The sequence below is a fragment of the Mus caroli genome, chromosome 12 (genome assembly GCF_900094665.2).
Source record: "Mus caroli chromosome 12, CAROLI_EIJ_v1.1, whole genome shotgun sequence".
Classification (NCBI taxonomy): domain Eukaryota; kingdom Metazoa; phylum Chordata; class Mammalia; order Rodentia; family Muridae; genus Mus; species Mus caroli.
Window position 1 is genome coordinate 97859532 of NC_034581.1, and position 22781 is coordinate 97882312.

The 22781-nt window shown below is 50.3% G+C and overlaps 2 protein-coding genes across 9 annotated transcripts in view; one reads left to right on the plus strand and one right to left on the minus strand.

The window, feature by feature from the left end:
• Positions 1-4002, plus strand: part of Unc79 (unc-79 homolog, NALCN channel complex subunit) — a 236261-nt gene extending 232259 nt beyond the window's left edge. For 6 of the 8 annotated variants that reach the window (XM_021178827.2, XM_029484464.1, XM_029484459.1 and 3 more), the window contains 2 exons: positions 1819-1860; positions 3185-3777. In XM_021178827.2, coding sequence (XP_021034486.1) covers positions 1819-1860; positions 3185-3385 — 243 coding nt within the window. In that variant the 3' untranslated portion in view covers positions 3386-3777. Of the gene's footprint in view, positions 1-1818; positions 1861-3184 lie in introns of all 8 variants that reach the window. The other 2 variants (XM_021178826.2, XM_029484463.1) reach the window with 1 other exon arrangement.
• A 12846-nt stretch (positions 4003-16848) lies between these two features.
• Positions 16849-22781, minus strand: part of Prima1 (proline rich membrane anchor 1) — a 46493-nt gene continuing 40560 nt past the window's right edge. The window contains exons 4-5 of the mRNA XM_021179647.1: positions 22556-22685; positions 16849-17292 (exon numbers count right to left, since the gene is read on the minus strand). Coding sequence (XP_021035306.1) covers positions 17190-17292; positions 22556-22685 — 233 coding nt within the window. The 3' untranslated portion in view covers positions 16849-17189. The remainder of the gene's footprint in view (positions 17293-22555; positions 22686-22781) is intronic.

Sequence of the window (22781 nt, forward strand, 5' to 3'; positions counted from 1 at the left end):
TCTCTCTCTCTCTCTCTCTCTCTCTCTCTCTCTCTCTCTCTCTCTCCCTCCCACCATGCAGTCACCACTCTAAACCCTGACTCCAATGTCCATGTCTTTCTTCATCTCTCTTCAACTGTCTCTATCATGCCTCTGTAGTGAAAGGGCTTTGCCTGCCTTTGGGAGGCATTGTGAATTTGTAATTAAGCCCAGACCCCCTAATGGGCCACCCAAGATCACCTGTGGCTCATGTCGGGTGGCTTGGCCTTTGTTTTCTAAGCACCCTTCCCATGACCCACTAAGACTCTTCCTTCTCAGCACTCAGGAGTCCCTCCCGCCCGCCCGCCCGCCCGCCCCTCATGACTCTTCACACTCCCACAGCTGTGTCCAGGCTTTGTCCCTTGCATTCTTTCTCTGGGTTCACCATGATGAGGACCTCAGGCTGAGTGGCTTAAATATCAGAAACTTATGCTTTCACAGTCTAGACGGCTGGAGGGCTGGGAGCAGAGTACCAGCAGGGCTGGCTCCTTGTGCAGATGGTGAGAGGGCATCTCCTTGCCTCTCTCTGAGCCTGTGGCAGATCTTTGGCGTCTCTTGGCTTCCATCTCTTCTCAGTGTTCTCCCCATGTGTGTCTGTGTCCAGACTCCTCTCTTCATGAGGATGCCAGCTGTCCTGGATGGAGGCCCTGCTGTTCCAGGATGACCCCATCTTCTCTGAGTTACATCTTCAACAGCCCTGTTTCCAAATAAGGCTACATTCTGAGCACGACAGGCTAGAACTACAGTGCAGAATTTTTGGAAATTCCGTTTAATCCACAATTGCCCTACTGTTGGGTTGGACCGATGTCTAAAAGAAACAACAGAGTGAAATGTCACAATACCTATGCGTTTAAGAAGGTGCCGAGAAGTGCCAGAAAAGAAAAAAAAAATTTCCAAACTTACTGGATTGGCATCTCTTGTCCCACTTACAACTCACCAATGAGATTTCTGGGGCACACTCCTAACTTCCTTCCCTATTTACAAAGTGATGAGCACTTATGAACATTTTAATGGGTAGAAGTGTAAGTGAGAGGTCAAAGCAGAGAGCAAAGAGTACTGAAGATGGTTGTCATGGAGTGGTATGACTCCAAGGAAGGAGTGCTCCCGAGGCAAAGCGGAGACAAACCCCGTTTTGTGGGTACCCACCCTCTTAGAACTCCCAGTTCATCTTGCCTTCTGAACTCTCTCCATAGCTTTCCTAAAAATCTGATCCCCGCCTCCCCATCCTGGAACCCTCCACACACTCCCGTGGAGTGATACATGCGTCTTTGCCTTGGCTTCCCACCCTAGTCAGACACCTCCAGGGCTCTCTTATTTTCTGTCATGGATAAATTGTATCTCAGCGCTGTTCTGTTCACTGCCGCATTGTGCTCTAACCAGCTACAGGCAGATCCAGTGGCCACGCCTCTCAGAGCCTCATGTAAAGATCCTGAGGAGGAAATCCCATTTCAAGAAAGTAGGGATTTAATTAAACACATACACATTTAATTTCCCATGCTTGGTAAATTCAAGAGACCATAGTTATCTACTCTAAAGAGTGTGTTTTAAGCAGCCATGGGATGCTTATTAACCTCCAAATGCTGCCATCTGGGTGGGGTTTAGCCTGGGAAAGACACTGCTGCTAACAGTGGCTCTGTGGCAGCCTCACTTCTCATCGCTGCTAACAGTGGCTCTGTGGCAGGCCCGAATCTCTTGCGGTGCTGAGCACATTGAGTGCAATCTGTGCTCCCTTGCAGTAATAGAGGTTCATGTGGGAGATGGAAGACACCAGTAACTAGCCTTCTGTCTCTCTCCATACAGCTGATCCCTATGTGGTTACCAATGATTCAGTCAAATACCAAGGTAAGTCAATCTCTGGGCTGTCTGGAAGCTCTGTCCCCTCCAGAGAACCTCAGAGCATCCATAAGAAAACATTATTGCTCTCTTGACTACAAAGAAGGAACCATTTTGGCCTACTTCTGGTCTCTTGGGCTGATAATGCAGGAGACTCTTGGCAGATAAGGGGCTTACAGAGGGCATCAGTGGGGGCCCTGTTCCTGCTCACTGCTGATGAAGGAAGAAGCACTGGCCCCTAATTAGAGGACAACCCCTATTTAAGAAGGATAACCATGGAGTCTAGCACAGACCAACCCGGTGATATTATATGACAATCTGGGATGGAAGGAATTCCAGGAAGAAAGGATAACACCAAATAAATGACATAATTGAGCTAGAAAGATCTGAATCCCGTCATTCTACGTATGAGGAAAGTTGGGACCATAAGGACCAGTGGCTTAGACAGGGTCCCTGATCCTGGAAGGGCTCCCCCCTGAGTGAATGTGTTTCCCAATCCCGGGTCTCACTGGTGGTGACATTTTGGCACATACCCCTTAGTGACAAATATAGTGGGGTTTAGCAATAAATGGCAGAGCCAAACACTGCTCTGTCCACAGCTGGTGCCTGTCTGTGGCATCTGGAACACTGGGGAGAGGGGAGGGCAAAACCACTCCTACTGGATTTCCATCCCTAGGTTGGGAAGCTGTACTAATGGAAGGAGAGGGGTGTGGACTCAAGACACCTGGGATGTCAAAAGCCAGCAGGGCAACTGTCAACAGCGTTGGCAGGAGGGCTTGGTGGGGACCTGGGAGAAGGATAAACTTTGACATGGCCGCTCCTTGTCAAGTGACATGGAGACCGAGAGACCATTATAATATTAAAACGTACTGACCATCTGCTATGAGCCTGGTTCCCTTCTAGAAAGTCTGTTAACTCACTTGCATAATGGAGCCCCTGAAATAAGTGCTACAGCCCCAATCTTCTTGGGACAAACCCCTAATACAGACTTGTTCCCACAGCTTCCCCACTCCAGAGCCAGAGCACCTAACCACTGTATCAGCAAATGCCCCTGGCTGAATGCGAGAGGTTGCTCAGGCTCAGTGTGGTAGTCCAGGCACTGGGTATTAGCTCCCTGATCCCATTGCAGTGAATCAACATGAGCTCATCAGTATGGGCGGAGCAGAGCAGGCCCCGCCCCCACCCCACCTCCACCATCTGCATTGCCAAATTTGAAGGCGTAGTCTCTTCAGACCAGGTCTGACTGATGCCTGTAGACCGAATGCCACACCCATCCCCACCTGACCTATGCACTTAGCAGAAAGAACTGACTGGTCTACCCTTTTCTTAACAGCACTTATCCGCCGGCCTCCAGCTTCGTCTCCAGGCCATTCAGAACAACGTGAACCACCACAGCCTGAGGACGCTGCCCGGCTCGGGCCAGAGCAGTGCTGGCCTAGCAGCCCTCCGGAAATGGCTGCAGTGCACCCAGTTCAAAATGGCCCAGGTGGAGATCCAGTCCTCCGAAGCAGCGTCTCAATTTTATCCTCTATGAGTGGACTCCTCGGCTCCAGTGTCAACACGCTGGCTTAGCAATAATGGGTATAAAAAAACAAACAATTTGATCCAAGCAGGTTGGCGAACCTTGGTACTGTACTCTCTTTCTAGTTTAGTATAAAGACGTGCAAAGGCCGGAGAGGGCCACAAACGAAGCTTTCTTGCTACACATATTTCTGATGACTCCTTGGGCTATATCTGATTAAGTGTTTCCTTACATTATTTTTTAAGAAAAAAAAAAAAAACAAAACAAAACCAAAATCATTTTTCTTTATCTAACTTCTATTTTTTTTAAGAAAAAAAAATAGACTGGTGGGTACTCACAGAAAAGTTGTATAAAGTCCCCCTGTTGCTATTTTTGATGATAGAGAATAAATAGGGTTTTTGAAACCTTTGTAGTGTTTTTCTTAAAAATCCACTCTTGGAAATGCAATAAAACAAAAACAAAAACAAGCTCGAGTCACCAGAATCTAGTGACACTTGACCGAAGCTTTTTGTCATCATCCCTAGAAAAAGAGGCAGCTGGCAAGAGACATTACGAAGTGCACTTAGAAATTAGGTGGCTAAACTGTGTACATTGTTTTTCTGTTTTTAATACACTTTCCCAATACCGTCTGTTAAGTTGTATTATTTTTAAAACTAGTTTCTCAACTCAGTAGTTCTGGGCTGGGCTTTCTTAACAAGCTTTATGGTCATCTTTTTAGTTTGTGACTCATAATTTTATTCTTTTGTTAACACTTGTCTGGGACTCCATTTAAAACTGCAGCTTGCACAGTGTTCTAGAGGAGGCCCTGCATAGGTTCTGAGCGCCGCCCCTGGAGTTACATTTCATAAGAGGACCAGGTTTATTTATACTTACTCCTTAGCATTCACAAAGCAAGCTCCTCTCCCCAACCTCCCACCTCCCACTGTTATGCACTGACCAGAGAAGACATAGTAGACATTTAACCCGAATGCTGACATTTAATGCTATTAAATGCATTTTACTATCTTTGTGAGCCTGGGGTTTTAGAAGTCAGTTTCCAGAGCTAGTGTTTACTTCCTGGCAGCCATCTCTTCAGAACTTTTATAGATCCTCACCTCCTCTAAGACTGAAATCATTCAGACACAAGGGCTTCTCTTCTTATCCAGTCCACTCCCTTTCAAGGACTTTGAAAGCACAGCTAATTCCCTTTTTTAAAAAACGAATTGGTTAGCAAGAACCTCCTCCTCTGTTCTTCTGGGAAGCCTGATGGGCTGTGTGAGTGCTCCAAGGAGCTTGGTGCTTCTGAGAGCCTTCAGGGAACCTGCTCTCAGGGAACCTACTGGGCCTGTCCTCAGAGCACCAAAGCAGCACTGCTTGTATCTTCCTGACATATTCTTCAGAAAGGCCATCTCGCATAGTCAGGACCCTCCAGTCATGCTTAGCCTTGTTTCTGTGAATATTCTGTGCTCCAGTAAGTTGTATACATATTAATTTCACTTGAACTTGCAAATGGGGGCAGCTTTGGGGGCATGTGCCATCCTGATCCCCAGAATGTGGCACATAGTATGTGTTTGATAATATTTGCTGAATCGGATGCATTTAATTATTTGTGGTGTTATTCAGTGGGCTCAGCTAGGGCTGAATTGTCACATTCTGCTCTGGTTCAAGAACTCTTAGAAGGGTTTACCCACCAGAGGAGAAAGTTCTAACCGGTCTCCTAGGGAGTGGCTTTGTTGACTACCCCATCCAGATTCAACTTAGGCTCCAGGCGACCTAAATCTTAGGGGCCACATCCCAACCTTAGACAATGTCAGCTCTTTCTCCAACTTGTCTTTGCCCCAGTTCTTTGAGCAAGCTCCTGTCTCCACTTGCCTCTGTGTTTGTATTCTCAGTGAGGGCTGGAGTGGAGCCCTTAACCCAGTGTGTGGATTCTGTGATCTTAATCCCAGTTACCAACTCCTGTGTGCTCCCACCCAGACATGCCTTTCTCCTAGCCCTTGAGGACCATGGTCATTTTATTGCCTGTCTGGCACAAACTCAGCCCCCGTGGTCAGTATATTACTACGATTTGTAGGTAGATAGAGATCCGTAGATTACCCAGCCTGCACTGCGTCTGCAGATGCTGTCATCCCTAGTTACCTATGTCAGCCCTCGCTGAGCAAGAGCTTAGGTATTAGGGGTCAGGAAGAAGGAGGGCACTTTAACAGGATTGCCCATGGAGGAAAAGCTGTTCATGAAGGTCAAGGACCGATAAACTAACGTCACAGTCCAGATACCATCTCCAGGATAGATGTAGTCCACAGGTTAGCTACTGTCCACAGGCCAGAGACTGTCCACAGGCTAGAGGAAGCCCACAGCCAGATGCAATTCATAGGCTAGAGACTTTCCACAGGCCAGATGCAATTTATAGGCTAGAGGCTGTCCACAGGCCAGAATCCATTGGTGGCTTGTTCAAGTGTGATTGAGCAAACCATAGCTGCCACTCATGTGTAGACTATGGCTGCTCTTGGGCTGCAGTAGCAGCACTGAGTTGCAACAGATACTGCATCCCAGAAGGCTTCTTAATGCAGCCACCACCTGGCCCTTCAGAGCATATGCTAGCCCCCCCTCCACTCCCTCCACCCCGTCCCTGGCAAAGGCCATGAAGGACCACTGAGCCAGAATCCCACTACCTCAGGATGGCTGGAATTTCTTTATTAGTGTTTCTTCATCTTTTAAATGGGGACAAGGGCACATTCTTAATGCAAAAAGAAATATACAAATTTTAATGAAACTTAGGGCAGTAGCTGACACATGGTAAACACTTAGGAAATTATTATTTTTATTCTTGCTAGAGCTAGAGAGGTAAAGATACTCATGTAAGGTCACATTACTTGTAAGGAGCAGAGCACAGCTTGGTCCCCAGGCTATCCAACCCAAGGGCTGTGTTCCCACGCATATCCTGCATTAGCTTCAGCTACATGTATCCCACATCAGTGCCAAAGGAAAGCTGTGAAGGCAAGGGCGAAGGTGGAGAGAGCCCAGCAAAATGCCGCCTGGTCCAGGGGTGGCAAGCACTAGTAGCTTGGAGAAGGGTTAAGGAGTCACCCAGTTTTCCTTCCCTCAGGGACTTCTCTTGGATTCAGTGTCATCGGATTACTCTGAGATTCCCGAGGGTGTCATGGGCCCAACTCTTTAAGTACAAAGATTCTGTCCTCAATGATTTGCCATGGTACATATGCCTCTTACTAGTTGGTTGACCTTGGACAGATTATTGTGTCTGGACCTCTGTTTTCCCTTTCTGTAAAATGGGTCTTTCTGGCAATCCTGGGGAAGTCCCAGCAGGCAGAGGACTATGCCAATGCTGGGAGACCTCAGGGATCCGCAGACCTCCGGAGGACTGCTGCTACCTGGCAAAGATATGGAAGAGGAAAGCTCATAGCTTGCTTGGTTTGCCCGTGAGCCAGCACATCTGGATCAAGATCTGCAAGACCACAGGAGGCAAAATGGACTTGCTGGTCAACACTTCCCAGAGTCCACTGTCTGTCATCAACTTGCAAGCGTGCCATTCGGCCACACACTGAGTTGTTTCCAGCGACCTCTTCCCTCAGAGTCTTCTCTAAGGCCAAGTGGTACAACTGCTCCGTCCCCACTATCAAGTGACAACAGGACAGAAGAAGACTGGATCAGGTCAGAGAAGATGGGATTGTTCCCCCAGGACTGATGAGCTGTGACTGGAGGACCTCTGCACCCATTGGGCAGTGCAGACACTCACTGTACTATACCTTTGCAAATGTGTATATTGGGCAAATGACTTGTTTTGATAATAATGGTTCGTATGCAGAAGGGCATGGGAGGAACTTATTGCACGGTGTAAAACCATGGTGTTATAAAGGGCGACCCATGACTCACGATGGCTGAGGTGTCAAAGAGAGGCTGGCCAGCTCCACCCTCAGCTAAGAAGAAAGCAGTGAGCCTGTCGGAGGGACCGTCAAGGGCAGCCAAGGCAGCCACTGTGTATTGAGTGCCTACAAGGTCCCAAGTGGCTTCTAGATATTGCCCTTACTGTCGTGTCTGAGACAGGCGTAGAGCTTCCTCCCATATGTGCAGGCAGGACACCGGAAGCCCCTGAGCTAAGTGCCTGCTGGGTTGTGCAGCTGGCAGTGGCTTACATTTAGGGCTGTAAGTCCCCATGTCAGAGCTCCGCTAGAAATGGCTTGTTTTTGTCTTGGCTGAGCTGTGTCAGAAGCACGGACTAGGGAAGTCTGTGGGCTTTCGGGACACATTTCTGTTTATTGGTTTCTTCAGTTTTGTCCTCACCAAAAAAAAAAAAGTCACCTCATCTGACAAAGGTGTTTTCCCTCTCTCTTGGGAATTAATTTCTGTGGAAAAATTATAGATCAAAACTTGAATCTCATTTAGTTTCACAGTTACTATACCTTTTAAAATTTTTCCTCTCATATATTACATCCCAACTGCAGGTTCCCCTCTCTTCTCTCCCCCACCTATAACACACACAGACACACAGACACACAGACACACAGACACACACACACACACACTCTACAAGAGAGATTGAGGCAGGAGACTCACAAGTTCAAGGACAGCCTAGGCTCTTGGACCCTATCTCTAAATAAAACTTGAAAAAAGATGTGGGGTGTAGGTAGAAGGATTGAATGCTTGCCTAGTATATGCAAAGCCCCGAGTTTAATCTTTAGCACCACAGAGCTAATACTAATGACCACAGGAAACAGAGTGAACGTGGATGAACTGAAGGTTGTGGTGATGAGCCAGCTCTTCAGTTTAAGAGGGCTGCTGGGTGGGATTCAGTCAGTTCTGAAAAGACCTGCCCCTGACTAATTATAGCCGCAGACAGCACTGTCAAGGGCTTACTACATGTCACAAGCTTTTGATGTGACGTCATTTAACCTTCACCATGGTGTGAGGTAGGCACCCTGATCCCTTAATTATGAGCCTCATAGGAGAGCCGAGGAAAAGGAGACTCTCTGCAGGAGCCCTTCAGCACGTGTCTGCCGGCAGCAGCCTCCAGTTTGTACATCACAGAAACTAACAACTAGACACTTTGCTGCTTGTCTGACCCACAAGAACTATTTAGACCCAAAGGCATCAGTGGGGAGCCTACAGGCTGATGACGCCCGGAGTGCCATTCTGTGATGAGCTTTCAATTTTATTTCTTCTTCTGATTGGCGTCTCTATGGTTGAAAGCCATGTGATTTCTAGCATGGGTTATCTCCCACCATCTATCTGGCCTCACATGGGTTATCTCCCACCACCAATCTGGCCTCACATGGGCTGTCTCCCACCACCCATCTGGCCTCACATGAGTTAGCTCTCACCACTGATCTGGCCTCAGAATCAGGAAAAACCAACACCATAGCCTCTGAACAGGAGTCCTATAGTCTCTGAGTTATTCCCTGGCTCTGCAGTCTCCCTTCCTTTACCTCTTAGTCCCGAAGGCTCTGGTCTCACTAATCTGGGCTTAGACTGAGCTCTCACTTACAGGTACTAAAGAGCCCCTCAGCTAACAGGGAACAAAGGGAAAAGGAAAAAGCAGGGTTTGAGGCCATGCTATTCACTCCACATTGACCCTCATGTTCCTGGTTGACATCTCTCACAAGGACCCCGCCTCTCAACGTGATAAACAGCAGCAGCCCAGTGCCATGCTGAATTCTTCTGAAGAGAAACTGAGGACAGGTGGGTATAGGACAGGTGGGTATGCTGAGGTGAGCCCCTGGTACAAGCTACACTCTGCAAGGCTAACAAGAGTTGGAAACATTGGTTGTTTCGGGAACAAAGCAGTGTTTCTAATTACACCGCCCAGACAGGTCCTTGTGGGCCAGTGGAAAATGGGTGCCTCCTGGGGCTGCCTGGCTGACACCTTGATTTCTACTTCTTCAAGTGGCCACTTAGCAAAGACAGGAATCAATGGATAATCAAGCTGAAGGACCGGGGTACTTTCCAGGTGAGGACAGTCACATTGCCTAGAGGAGGGGGGAAATGCAGAGCTAGGGACCAATGGGGTGGGGACACTGGGCAGACAGCAAGGTGTGGGAGACCTTCAGCTGATGGAGCAGAAGCCAGGCTCCAGTGGGGATGATGCAGACACGGGCTTTACAGCCTGGGCTCGGGTTTGGGATCTACATGTTCTCCTGCCCTCTGACCATGCATGAAATGCTTTAGCTTCAGCGTCACTAGTGGCAAAATGGAGGTGACAGTTCCCCACCCCTATAAAAAGTACAAGAAGAGGTGCTGTCTGTCCTCAGCCCCCCAAAAAGATTTCAAGTAAGTCAGGGATGAGCCCTTCTAGGACCTGCCCCATCCTGGGTCTGTGTGTCACCACTTACCATAGTGCTGGTGACAGCTGGTGTTTTGCTGAAGAGCAATCACAGCTTGCCACGGCCGCTTGGCTCCAGTTCTTCCGTGTGCCATTCCCACGCTGCCTCTCTCTGTGCGCTGACTCAAGGCTCCCATGTTTTCAAGTCTGAATGAGCAACTGGGGAATCCTCCTCCATGCGGCACATTCTGCCAACATTTGGAGTCACATGGAGTGAGCACTGTGTTTGTAATGGGGATAATATTTTGAAAATAATAACTGCATATGTTTTTTTTCCTTCTGTCCAGGAAACAGAACGGCTCAGTCTATTCTGTGGATGGTGGGTGCAGGAGGAAGCTGGCATGTGAGGAAAGTTCTAGTCAGACAGGATGAGAAAACCGTGCCCACCTCTTCTGGACCCTAGTCAAAAGAAGGAGAGAAGAAAGTAGGGAGGTCTGGGAGGCCAGGGGTTATCTGTATCTTTCCTCAAGAAGTTACATAGTTGCAGAGCTCAGAGTCCTAGAAGTGTCTACAGCCCTTCTTTGACCCACTTGCCTGATCAGAGGCCAGAATCCCCAAGGGTCAGAGCTAAGAAAACAAGATACATCAGAAGACATTTCTCGCACAATCACTAGGTGGGCAGCTAGTGACCCCAGGAGCTATAGAAGAGCAAGACATAGCCTGGTCAGTCCAAGGAAACAGCAAAGCCAGTCCTACTGTAGCAGAGACTGGAGACCCCTGGGAAAAGTCATCGGGCCTAAGGCCAGCTGCTACGTATCAGCGACTGCACTGCCCTTGCCTGTCCACGGACCCAGGTTGGTGCCTTCTGGAGTGGAGTGGCCCTTAGAATGACGTCACAGTATGTCTGGCCACAGGAAATGAAGCTGATTGAAAGACACTAGTGAAATAGGAGGGTAAAATATCACCATGTGTAAGTGCAGGTTTGAAAACACCCAATTGTGTGCTGAAGGCATTTATAGGAAATAAAATGTTTTCTTCTTTATGCCTCTGTATACTGTGTTAAATTCGTAAAACACTGGGAACTGGTTAATTTAGCAAACATTTCTAAGGTCAGGCATGTTGGGGTGCTAGGAGGGCTGGAGATTTGGTAAGGAGTAAGACCCGAACCCATACACCCCATCTTCTAACAGGGGTAGGGCAGGAAGCATGTGCACAAAGCAGCAATTATTCACTGGACAGCATTGCTCTATGGCAGCTAGATGAAGGCGATAGACCAGAGAGAAACTAGAAGTGCTCAGAGGCGGTCATGAAGGACAAGGGGGAGAGCCAGCCAGGCCTTACTCCGCCACACAGAGAAAGCAGAGGCTCTGAGACCCAAGAGCCTGCCCAGAGGTCACCTGTTTACCAACTTTTGTTAGATCCAGCTTCTAGAGGCTGGGATGGCTACAAACCCTGCCCTCTTGCTGAGCTTTGGAGAAGGAACTCTTGAGTATTTGCGTGTGGTGGGGGAAGCGGGAAGGTACGGGTCATTTGAAATCTGTGAGCCCATCTGAGTTGGAAGAATTGGAACTGTGGTCATGCAGAATCCTCTCTTAACTGCAGCTCTGTTCCTTGCAGCCCTGACAGACCCTTAATATTTCCAAAACTTAGTTTACCCCCTGTAAAAGAGGGGTGTCTCCTAGGCTTAAGGGGAGGGTTCAAGGCAAGGGATAGAAGTGCTGGAAAGCCGACCCTGGGTGTCCCTTGCCTCCATATGCTCGTTCATCACCTGCTATGTGCACATTGCAGAACTGTTGCCACCACCCACTTGCTCCTAAAGGATGCCGGTTCCCCGCTATACCCCCAGGACACAGCATGGGTATGGGGCGGGGGGGGCATCAAGAATCTCAAGGGGGGAATAATAGGAGGGGTCACATCCACGGGGAAGCACAGAAAGTAAGAGCTACACTGGACTATAGAGACCCGTGCAGGGTTCATGGGTGCTCTGTGGCACAGGGAGGAGGCAGCCTATGGACGGGACTCGGGTGGCAGATTAGATGACAAAGAAAGGCAAGCCAAATAAGAATCAAGGATGACAAGGGCCGGTCAAGGAGTTGGAGTGGTGTGCATCAGAGACACGCAGATATCCAGCTATGGGTAGTGGTGGGTGGGGGTGGGGTGGGGTAGTAGGGCCCAGGGCAGCAAGACTGAAGACCAAGGCCAGTGAAGGAGGTGCAGCAGTCAAGGGATGGACTGGACAAAAGGCAGGTGGGCAGACAGCAGATCAAGGAAAAGTTACAGTCAGATGGAGAGAGGACCTGGAGTGGAATGAGTGGCTAGAAGGGAGGAGCCAGGAGGGTGGATGTTGGTTTGCAGGGCAGCATGAAAGGCTGAGGCATATTTTAGTAGCCAAGGACCTTGGAGGTTTCCAGCTGGGACCTCAGGTGGGGAAAGCTGGACCTGTGTTCAGCATGGCTTTTGGAAGGTAGAGGCATTTTGGGGGGATGAGGGGGGACATAAAGAAAGAAGTAAGTGGATGATGTGTTCAGAAGATCCCAGAAGTGCTCAGAGGACAGGCCTTGGCCAGTGCCCCATCCTAATACGGGAGAGAGGGGGTGGGGTCTGACTGTGAAGGGATGGACACACGACTGCAGGTGACTCATTGTCAGATGCCCTCCAAGCCGATATTCGGATGGGCATGTGGTGAGGCACCAGGTGGGTGTGTGGCCTATAGCAAGGCCATAACTAGCTGATATAGGACTGACTTCCAGGTACCTCATGGCACTTTTGAGTACCACACTTTAGGAAAGCAAGGAGAAAGAGTGGCCTGATCACATGGGCCCAAGAGTGGTTTTCTGCCTCTTCTCCAGCTGCCTGGCCAGGTACCACAGTGACAGGGTGCCACTGTGTAGCATTGCCTGCCGGTGGCAGACATGTGGCTATCAGACTGGTCAGAGTGGTGCGTCGTGTTGGTCACCTCAGTGAGGAGAGCTGGCAGGGGCCGTGACACCTAGGAGGGGTCTGGTGCGACTGCTCTGTGTTGATAGCTTGCCCCCTCTTCACTCACCAAGTCTGCCCTTAGAGCCTTACACATGAGCTGGTTGCTCTTAGTCTTGTCCTCGTCTGGTCCCAGGCCTGCCGCTGCGGAACCCTGGCAGGGGTGGATCAGAGTGTGTCAGAGGCTCAAGGTGTTCCATCCTCAGCAGCATCAAGGTCAAAATCCTGAGCGATATGGGTGCTTCTATTGACAACTCTATTGACAGTAACTGTAATGATGGTCCTTCTACTCCTGCTGCTTGAAAGGGAATTCCCCTAGCTGGCAGCCATCAGTCGCTCATCAGACCCCATGGCGACTGGGAAAGGGCTCAGAAAAACATTTCCATCTCAGCAGGGATCTCCGCAACTCCTCTCCTTTCTCTGGAGCCTCAGATTCTTGGCCATGTCCCTGTCTTGAGGTGACAACCTTCTCGGCAGGGGGCCAGCTGGGAGACACCCACCCTATTTCAGCATATGGAGGGCTCTTTTGTCTCTTCCCCTTCACTGAAGGCACTGGGAGATTGGGGACCTGGAGGAAGTAGGGGAAAACAGTTGTACCTCGATTCTGGGGAGACAGTCCATGCTGGGGTCCCTTCAGTCCTTAGCAGAGGCCAGTGCTGAAGGTTTAGGTTCCAGCTCCATCCTTGTTGACCGGTCTCTGTGTGACCTTGGCCATCAGAGTCTGTCCTCTGATCCATCCTTTTACCCTAAAGATGAGGATGGATCTCTCTCCCAAACTCCCTTCCAGCACAAGTGCAGGGACCCCACTGGTCCACAGAAAGACAGAAGCCTGGTGAAGTTTTCCTGGTAGGGTCTGGATTTTTACACAGGTCTCAGTGGCTCCTGCTCTGGTTCCTTCAGGCTCAGGACAGTCTGGAGTAGACCTGCTCTTCCTGAGGTTCCTCTGTTGGAGCACATTTCAGGCCAGGGAAGTTGAGAGCTGATGTCCAGGCTGCATGGATGTCCTAGGATAGTGGCCATGGACCCAACCCCACTCCTCCTCTAGTATGACCAGAAGATCCTCAACGTCTGGATACCCACAGCAAGACCAGAACATTCTCCTGGAACCTCAGGGAGGGCCATGGGAGTCCTGGGTCTGAACTAGTTCCACCCAGGCAAAAGGGGAAAGCTTGTGGCTCTAGCCTCGGTTTAGACGAGGCGGTTGGTAAGAGGATGAGGGACAGGACTGGACTTAGAATACCAGTCCATGGGCTGGGGGGATGGTGCTTCATTAACAACACGCTGCTCATAGAGAGGACTCAGGTCTGGTCTCAGCACCCACATCAGGCGGCACACAGTCAATTATAACCCCAGTTCCAGAGGATCTGATACCTGCTTCAGGCCTCCAAGGGCACCAGGCACACACATGGTACACATACAACATATACATATATGTGTATATATGTAGACAAAACGTTCATGCACACAAAAATGAAAAAAAAATCTTCAAAAACCAAAACAAATAAAAAAGGATGCCTGTGACTTTAGGATAAATCGGTAGCACCTTCAAAGTACTCAGCTGCCCTGGGTTCACAGCAGCGCGCCTGCTTCTTCTCATCCATGAGAAGAAGGGTCAGTCACCCATTACAGACAACAGTGACAGCCATCTTTATAAGTATATTTTTATTGACAGTAAAAAAAAATCTTGATGCCTCCTTCCGTGTAAAGAAGGGGCTGCTGAGTCTTGACACGTGTACCTGCCCACCAAGGCCCAGAGTGCCAGTGGCATGGTCGCCTCCCATACACACGCACTGCTAAGAAGGCAGAGTTCACGGTATTTACATTCATGCATTGCAGGTCACACACTGCCTGGACTGTTTAGGTCATATTTGTACAGATCAGAGTATAGTATTTATATATATATATATATATTTGTATAGATATCTCTTTAAATATATATAACTATATATAATATGCCTTTTTTTTTTTTACATCTACTGTTCTTTCATCCAAAATGTCCTCTAGAAGCCTTGCAGAAACACCTGGTAACTGGGAGGTCCTCCATGCTGCTGAGTTCTGACACAACTTCACCACGGTGAGAAACATCGGAGGAAACGCGTGGACACGGGCATTGCTTCTGACCCCTGCATTAAGGCTGCACTGAGAACAGGTCTTGGAGCTGAGGCAGGGCCCTTTGAAATGAAGGTCTAGGTTCATGCTCTTGGCCACCATTGATTTTATGTACATTATAGCCATGTGGGCTTAAAAGCTAATGCCTTCTACTGTGACGTGAGATGTGCCCTCTAAGTGGCCAGCTTGGGCTTGAGAGGCTGTTCTCAGGGGAACCCTTTTAAAACCTAGTCCCTTCCCTTGGTTTCCCCTAACTGTAGGGTGGGGTAACACAAGCCCACTAAAGAGAATTTACATGTACACTAGACAAGCACAGAGCAACCTCAGCCAAGGTCCCTGTGGGTTAGTAGCACACATACATACACACACACTGTGTGCTTCTAGCTTTAAGCCAAGGTCTAGACATAGGTACATGGAGATCTCAGGCTCTACCCAGCCCTCAGGCCCCATAGTAGGGAGCCCCGCTCCAGCCTGGGGTGTCTCTTCCTTACTCCTGAGTCTTGATAACTGGTGGTGGGAGTGGGAGGGTGTTACTGTCTCCTGTGAGACTCCAAGGTCTGTATGTTTACAACTAGGGCCAGGCCTCCTATATGCCCAGTGTCTGCTGTGGGCCCAGACACCAGGAGACTGTCCCTTGTCTCAGTTTAGATCAAGGTGGTGCGGGGGTGAGAGACAAGGCAGTAGGATGGAGCCCAACAGGCTTCTCACCCTTGTCTTGCCTGTCCCTGATCCACCTTCTTCATCAATTGGAATCACATCCAAAGAGGACAGCCCCATGTTCCCCTGGGTGAGGTGCGGGCATCCCCAGTGAAGGATCTCAACAACCTTGTGCCAGAGCACAAGGCTGTGAAGGGGAAATTCAAAACTAACCCAAAGCCATGTCCTCAAACAAAAGAGGGCAAATGTCACTTCAGGAGGCTCGAGGCCCGCGAAGCACAAAGTCCTGGACAGGCCCAGGGTCAGCTCATGTCCACCTGCCATCCATGTCCACCAGTGTCACCATGGTGCCCTTCTGGCCAGTGGGTCCCAGGGCCTGCCATGCCCTGGACCATCCCTGGACCAGGAGGCGTGCCATGCCCTGGACCATCCCTTAGCCTGTACCTTGTGACTCTCGGGAGCAGAGAGCAGTGTCAGCTTCAGGGCACCCAGCCATACAGGACTGATTTTCGTGCCTGCCAGTTTCTCATGTAGCACAAACACCTACCAGAGATCTCTGGTGGTTGAAGAGGAGGCTAATGTACCCAGCTACATCTCTGTAATGTGGGGTTGTTTCTCTCCAGTAGGCTTGCTTCCTTCTAGGCTAGTACATGTGGCTGGTGAGGGGAGGGGGGCAAGGGATACAAAAATCGCAAGGGTCAAGGGATGTGCCTCACTGTGCGGGTGGCCTCCAGGGAAATGAGCCTGTGGGTGGGAGGTCATCAGGGCTAGATGATTCTTACCCACTTTCTCTTCTGCTCACACTCAGGAGGCTCTGGTACCCTAAGAGTTCTGGCCCACAGAGAAAGCCACTTCAGGGACACCCAGTAGGCCACCTTTTTCTGGGAACTTTCTGAGTACCAAATTTAGGTTTCAGGGGACCGTAGGGGCGGGGGTAAGTGGGTCACAGAGCACTGGACCAGCATCAGCCTGGCATGGAGTGCCCTTAGGGGTTTGGCACAAGTTGTGACCTCTGTCCAGTGAGGCAGGGTCTGGCTCACACTGATGCTTGCTGAAGAGCCAGGGGTGGGATGTCGGAGTGGACAAAGGGAACCTCTGACTTTCTTCAGACACCCTCTGCCTGGGCATCTGGGAGACACTGAGTTCACTCCCTGGGGACTATGTAGGCTGAGCTCACTGCTCCCTGAGGCAGGCATGCAGTAAGGAGTCACAGGCTAGGCTGTGGGTGGGCAAAGGAGGGTGACATGGGCAGTGGAGGCGGAAGACCATGGCAGATACAGTGATGGACAGATGTGTGGGAAGCACCTTTGGAAGGGGACATTTGTCTCATGGCTGTGTGATGGCTTTTATAAGAATGTCCACAGAGGAGCAGGTGGGTTTCCTGCAGGAGAGGGAAACTTTCAGAACGGGAACAGTCCCTGGATCACCTTTCTTCTGGCTAAAGTGGGATATCTCTCTGCCCCAGGCAGACAGACAGACAGACAGACCCTCCACTTTCATTGGAATACATGCTTTCAGTAGCAACTGGTGACAGTCGGTGTGCCCAATGCGAGACAAGGAGAGTATGAAGATCCCTGGGTGGTGGTGCTGCTCAGGGGCCACATGCAGGGGAGCCTGGCTCAAGCCTGATGTCGGTGTTGCACCCCTCGGGGGTGACCAGGGCTAGCCTGGGAAGAGGATGCTTTCTCTTTCAGGAGGCTCGAGGCCCGTGAAGCACGAAGTCCTGGACAGGCCCAGGGTCAGCTCATGTCCACCTGCCATCCATGTCCACCAGTGTCACCACGGTGCCCTTCTGGCCAGTGGGTCCCAGGGCCTGCAGGTTCACACCACTGCAGCGTTCACATCCACCCCTTTGTGACTCTGTGAGGAGCTCATGGGGTACTCAGCGACACTGGTGCCATTCTCATCCTTTCTCAGTGGTTTCCTAGAAAGGGTCGGGGGTGGGGGGACAAGGACATCATCGTCAGTTCCGAGCATCTGTGACGGTATAACCTCCGGGCCAGAGTCCAGGTTAGCACGTCTGTAGGGTCAATCAGAAGCTACAAAGACTCTTAACTAGGGTGACCATATAATTTAGCATACAGGCCAGGGCATGCTAAGAAGGGAAAGGGAAGGAGACAACAGTCTGAATCGAAGTGTTCTGGGGAACCCAAAATGTGCGGTCAGCCTAGCGTGATCGAGCTCTGATTGATCCCTTTCAGAGCAGTTGGTTCCCAAGGAGCAGCATTAGTAATCAGAGTTTGTATCTTGCTTCTGTGCGATCGAAATCATGGTACATGGAGTGAGTGAGTGGTGGGGGCCGTGGAGGTGTTAGTCATGCCGGCTGGGCTGGCGGTGGTGATGATGTTACCCATGATGCTGCTGTTGATGGTTATGGTGATAATCATGGTGGAGAAGGGGTTAGTGATGGTGGAGGAGGCGATGGTGGTGGTGGTGGATGGGATGTGTGATAATGATGTTGAAGGAAGTTATGGTAGCGGTGATAACGTGGAGAAGGCGGTGATGGGAGGGGAGGTGGTGGAGGTGCTGGTGGTGCTGGTAGACAGGGAGATGACAGTTATAGTAGTTGTGGTAGTAATGATGGCGGGGGGCTGGGGGTGAGGGTGGGATTTAATAGCTGTGGTCATGGCTGGACTGACAGTGGTGGTGACAGTGACTGTGGTGACGGTTATGGCAGGGGTAATGATGACGAATTCCCAAACTGAGCTAGTACACGCCAGTGAATCTTTATCGTTTCATCCGACCATCAAAAGCTCATCTCAGAGGCCACTGAAACCAAGATCCGGTCCTCTTCTGAGTACAAGGGATCAGGAAGGCTAGGAGGGAGGTCCTGAAAAGGGTCTAGGCCCCCTGCTGAGGGTGTGACATCACAGTGCTACTTCCTGGCCTGGCTGAAGCCCTTGTTCCTTCTCTGAGTCATTCAGACAGTCTCCACCCTGAGTATTTACACACTCCTGGGCTGCGCTGTACAACCTGTTGCTGTACAATCTGTTTCATACCACTATATTGCTGTCTCTTAGGTGGAGATGGCTCCAGTTGAGCATTGCTCAGGCACCTCCTGTGTCCCCAGAGGTACCTGGGTTGAATGGTTCTTACTAGGTATTATCTAAACTAGACATTTACAATTACCTTAAAAAACTCGGGGATCAATTGTGTCTGCCTCCTTGAGCATCCTCAGAGCCTTCCCAAAGACAGAATGGGCAGGAATGGTATTTTGTGATTGGTTCAGAGACCTCAGAGTGGACTCTGCTTGCAGAATCTTAGCAAAGCAGGGAGGCAGGGAGATGGTTAGTAGAGTCATGAGATATCAGGACATCTCACATGACACACGGGGGTCACATTTATTCACGTTCCCCTCTTTCTTGTATCAGAAGAATTCACTCTAGTTGGCTGAGCGTAGCCACTGCGGCTTTTAGAAAAGGCAAGATGTAATCTACCTGTTCTCCCCCGGTGTGTCATGCTTTGAACAGAGTCCTCCTGGGTAGAGATCCTTGTTCCTCTTCAGCCCCTTCTCCCCCCCGAAGAAGCTAGACTGGAATTAAGAGTCATTTCATGGGGGAAACTGAGGCTGAGTGAAAACTTTGACTTGCCAAGGCTCCCAGCTGCATTGCAGTGGGACCTGGACTGCCCCGTAGGTCACCATCCCCAGCAGGTCTTCTCCTAAGAACAGACTCTTGTGTCTGGCTCCTTGGAGAAGCCTCCCTGCACCTCCTCTCAGAGATCCCTCAAAGTCTTACTGAGCCTTCCAAAAAGTCTGTCTCACCCAGCTTCAATCACAGGGCACAGAAGTGTCCAGATGCCAGCTCATGGTGATGGTGGCCTAAAAGGCTCTCATAGGAATGTAGGTTTGGCCTGCTCACCTCCTGGCACCAGAGCCAAGACTTCCTCTGTTCTGCTTTGGTCATAGCTGTTCGCAAAGCCTCCTGGGATTCACTGGTGCCAGTGAGAGCTGAATTGTCTCCAAAGCAGAAGATAGCTCTGTGACTCCATTCTCTCACCAAACACAGCACTCATGGGTGACACTAGCCACTTTAAGGGGCAGAGGCCACAGCTACTAGAACCTCAGCTTTCCACCACTCTCTACCTGTGCGAACTCAGGCAACCTATGCAACCTCTCTGAGCCTCAGCTTCCTTTTCTAAAAAATGGGTATAGCAGTGTCCCTTTCATAAGTTTGTTGGAAGGATTAAACACATTAGTGCACATCAGGCATGTGGGTGAGTGTCTACTACACAGTAAGTGCTCTGTAAGTGTCTGTTAGCTCTCAGCACTCCTGTCAGAGAGGCGTCACAGGAGCGGCCATCATACCGTCCTCCAGTCTGCCTAGACTTCCTACTTAGCATGCACCTTCTGAGACTCTGGAAGACCTAGCAGACATTGCTAGGATTCTTTCCGATCCTCCAATCTGTAGGCCAATCTGGGCTGGTCCCACCAAGCAAGGCAGAGGCCACAGAGAGCTTTTTTAAATGGCCTGGTTCCTAAAACCAAAAGAAAGAGGAGTGAGTGTCTCCATGTGTCCTGGCTTCTGGCAGAAGGGATGGGGGACAGTGGCCTTGCCATTTGGAGACCTTTTGTCCCGACCCACTAGGTGCTGGAGCACCATGCATAGGGCTCCAGCCACAGAGCCCCAAAGGGCCTTTGCAGGATCTGCCTCCACCGGGCCTGGACTCTAGGGTTCTGCTGGCACCCAAGCTGCTATTGTGTTGAGGAGGGGGAAGTTGAAGTTTAGCTATGAGCAGTCCACAGTTTGGGGAAAAGATACATTCATCTCATACACACACACACACGCACACGCACACGCACACACACACATCACACATCACAGAGGCCCAGAAGGAGCCTCCTCTACAGAGCACAGACTTCCCCAATCTTGAGTTCAAAGCTAGAAAAAACCTTTCCCCAGATACCAAGGTGTCACTGGGAAAAGCCGATGGTGCAAGGGCAGCTCTCCCTCCACACCCAGGTGAAGGTGAGCCATGGATGTGACCTGTGGACACCCTCACATCATCCACATCAACCCTCTGGATTGGGCCTGGGAGCAGCAGAGGGTGGGGCAGGCAGGGGGAGGCCCCTTCCAGGCTGTGACTCTTCTCTGCCGAGCTCTTCAGTCATGGATCTATATGAGACAGAACCCTTCCCAGGACTGATGCTGGAGATCGCACTGCCAGCCACACACGGAGCTCTGGACAGGGAACTTCGGGGATATCTCAGGTTCTCCGAGTGCTCTGTAAACCCCTGAGATACCACATGGTCGTGAGGTGTGAATATCATTTGTGGGAGGGGCTGTGGACAGAGGTTGCCCACGTGGCACCTGACCCACTGAGGGTCTGGGTATCTGCTTGTCTGAGGCTTCAGACAGCAGAATACAGAGCTACGAAACAAAAATGTAAGTCCTTGGAAACAGCCTCTACCTATTTCACTCTGGTGACAGGCACACACAGACCCCTGCCCTTGGGACTGGTTCCCAAGGTGACCTTGGCACCCCAGAAAACCCTTGTCCTGGGTTTCCAGAAGACTTTCCTGGTCTGGGCTCCCGGTGCCCACTGGAGGCAGAGGCAGTGGAATAGAGGGTTTGCTTGAGGCCAGCCTGGGCTACATCATGAGATCCTGTCTCAAATTTATCTACTGAACCTACAGTTTGGGGAGGGAACTAGACTGACAAGATGACAAATAGGGGAAGATAGGGTTGAATAGGACAAGGTCTGAGCACAAAAGCTTTGTGTGAGACTAGATAGCCTGCAGCCCTCTGGGACAGAAAGAATAGACAAATATGACCATATTGAACAGTGACCTTGATAGATCCAGGCACCTCCTTGACTCAGTCAATGGTGGCATCTGCACTACCACCCCAAGGTACACAATGACCCACCCGAGATCCAATTCCCAAAGCCCTAAAGGCTCAATACTGTCGACTGGAATTGGGATTCACCATGACCCCTCTGAGTACCTGCAGCCAGCAGTTGTCCCTAGGCCGGGGGACCATCAGCCCTCCTGCCTGGGGTCAGGTGAGTAGTGTATGGCTAAATAATCTTTATCATTTATAAACACTCCATGTCTCTGTTAATGGAGCTTGCACATAGTGGGTAGTCACAAAGCACTTTAGCAGGTGAAGAGTCCATCCACTTTGGTGTCCAAAGCCAGGTCTGTGCCCAGAGTTACTGGGTCTCAGGGCCTCTGAGCCTGTCTGTCTGCCTGACCTACTGACCTCAGCAGGACACAGACATCAAATCCCCACATCCCCACCTCCTCACTCCCCAGGAAGGGGAGACAGGGGTGCAGAGGCTCATCCATCGTCAACGTTGGCTGAGCACCCCAACATGATGAGAGATGGACTTTGGTACCACACAGTCCTGGGCTCAGATTCTGATAGGATAGCAGCTTCCTAGCTCCTTAGGGACTCGGTTTCCTAATCTGAAAAATTCAGGAGACAAACTAAGGACACAGGACAGAGAGACGAACCCACAGGGCAGCCTGAAATTTCCGGGGGTCTATTGTTTGCGGAGGTCATCTTGTGACCTGAGCTCTAGAACTCCCCTTCTCCCCACGGGGGGGTGCGCGTGCCCAGGTCTGTGCAGTGGCTTGGCTCGAGTCCTCCCTCTCCTGCCCAGGTGCAGGGCTTGAGGCCTGTGGGCCCGACCGCACCCTCATTGTAAGATTTCTTTTGTCATTCTTCTTGGTTTTGAACTGTTAAAGTGATATAATTACGCAGGCGAGTGGACTCAGGAGAGAAAATTAAATATCTGAGATGCTAACAATTATTCTAGCAATAATGAGAAATAACTTTTGGAGCTCAGGGATTAGAGAAGGAAAACATTCCCTAATCGTATTTCTCAGAAATATTATTAATGACTGCTGCCCTTGGGTGCTTGGCGGTGTTTTCTGCATGGCTCTTGTGTTTGCTGAAACAGACGTAGAACTTGCAGAACCGAACATCCTAACCCTTGGGAAGGTATGTCTGTGATCGACTCTGACATAGTAAAGGTAGAAGAACAAAGAGAAACCGCTGTAGCTGTTACAGCAAATTCATGACAAGCATTAAACCGGTTAGGGACAGAGACGGTCCCCTGCTCATCCTTCCCACTCCTTAACTGGATGACAATCTTTTACCAAAGTGACCTGGCAGCTGAAGACTTCGAAGCCCCGCTGGGCTCCAGAGGGGCTCCCCGTGGCATGGTGGCTGGACACTCACCTCTTTATGGCTTTGTAGCAAATGATGACCAGGACAGTCAGAAACACCAGGGAGGCACAGACCACCGCGACAATGATCACCAGACCAGACCACCAGCTGTCCTCCGCAGGGCAGGAGGTAGAGTTGGGAGCTGAAAGAGACCAGCGTCCGAGCGTCTCTGAGTGAGAGGTGGATCTCTGTGGTACTGGTGGTGAGGGAGTGGCACTCACGGCTATCCATCACCCCA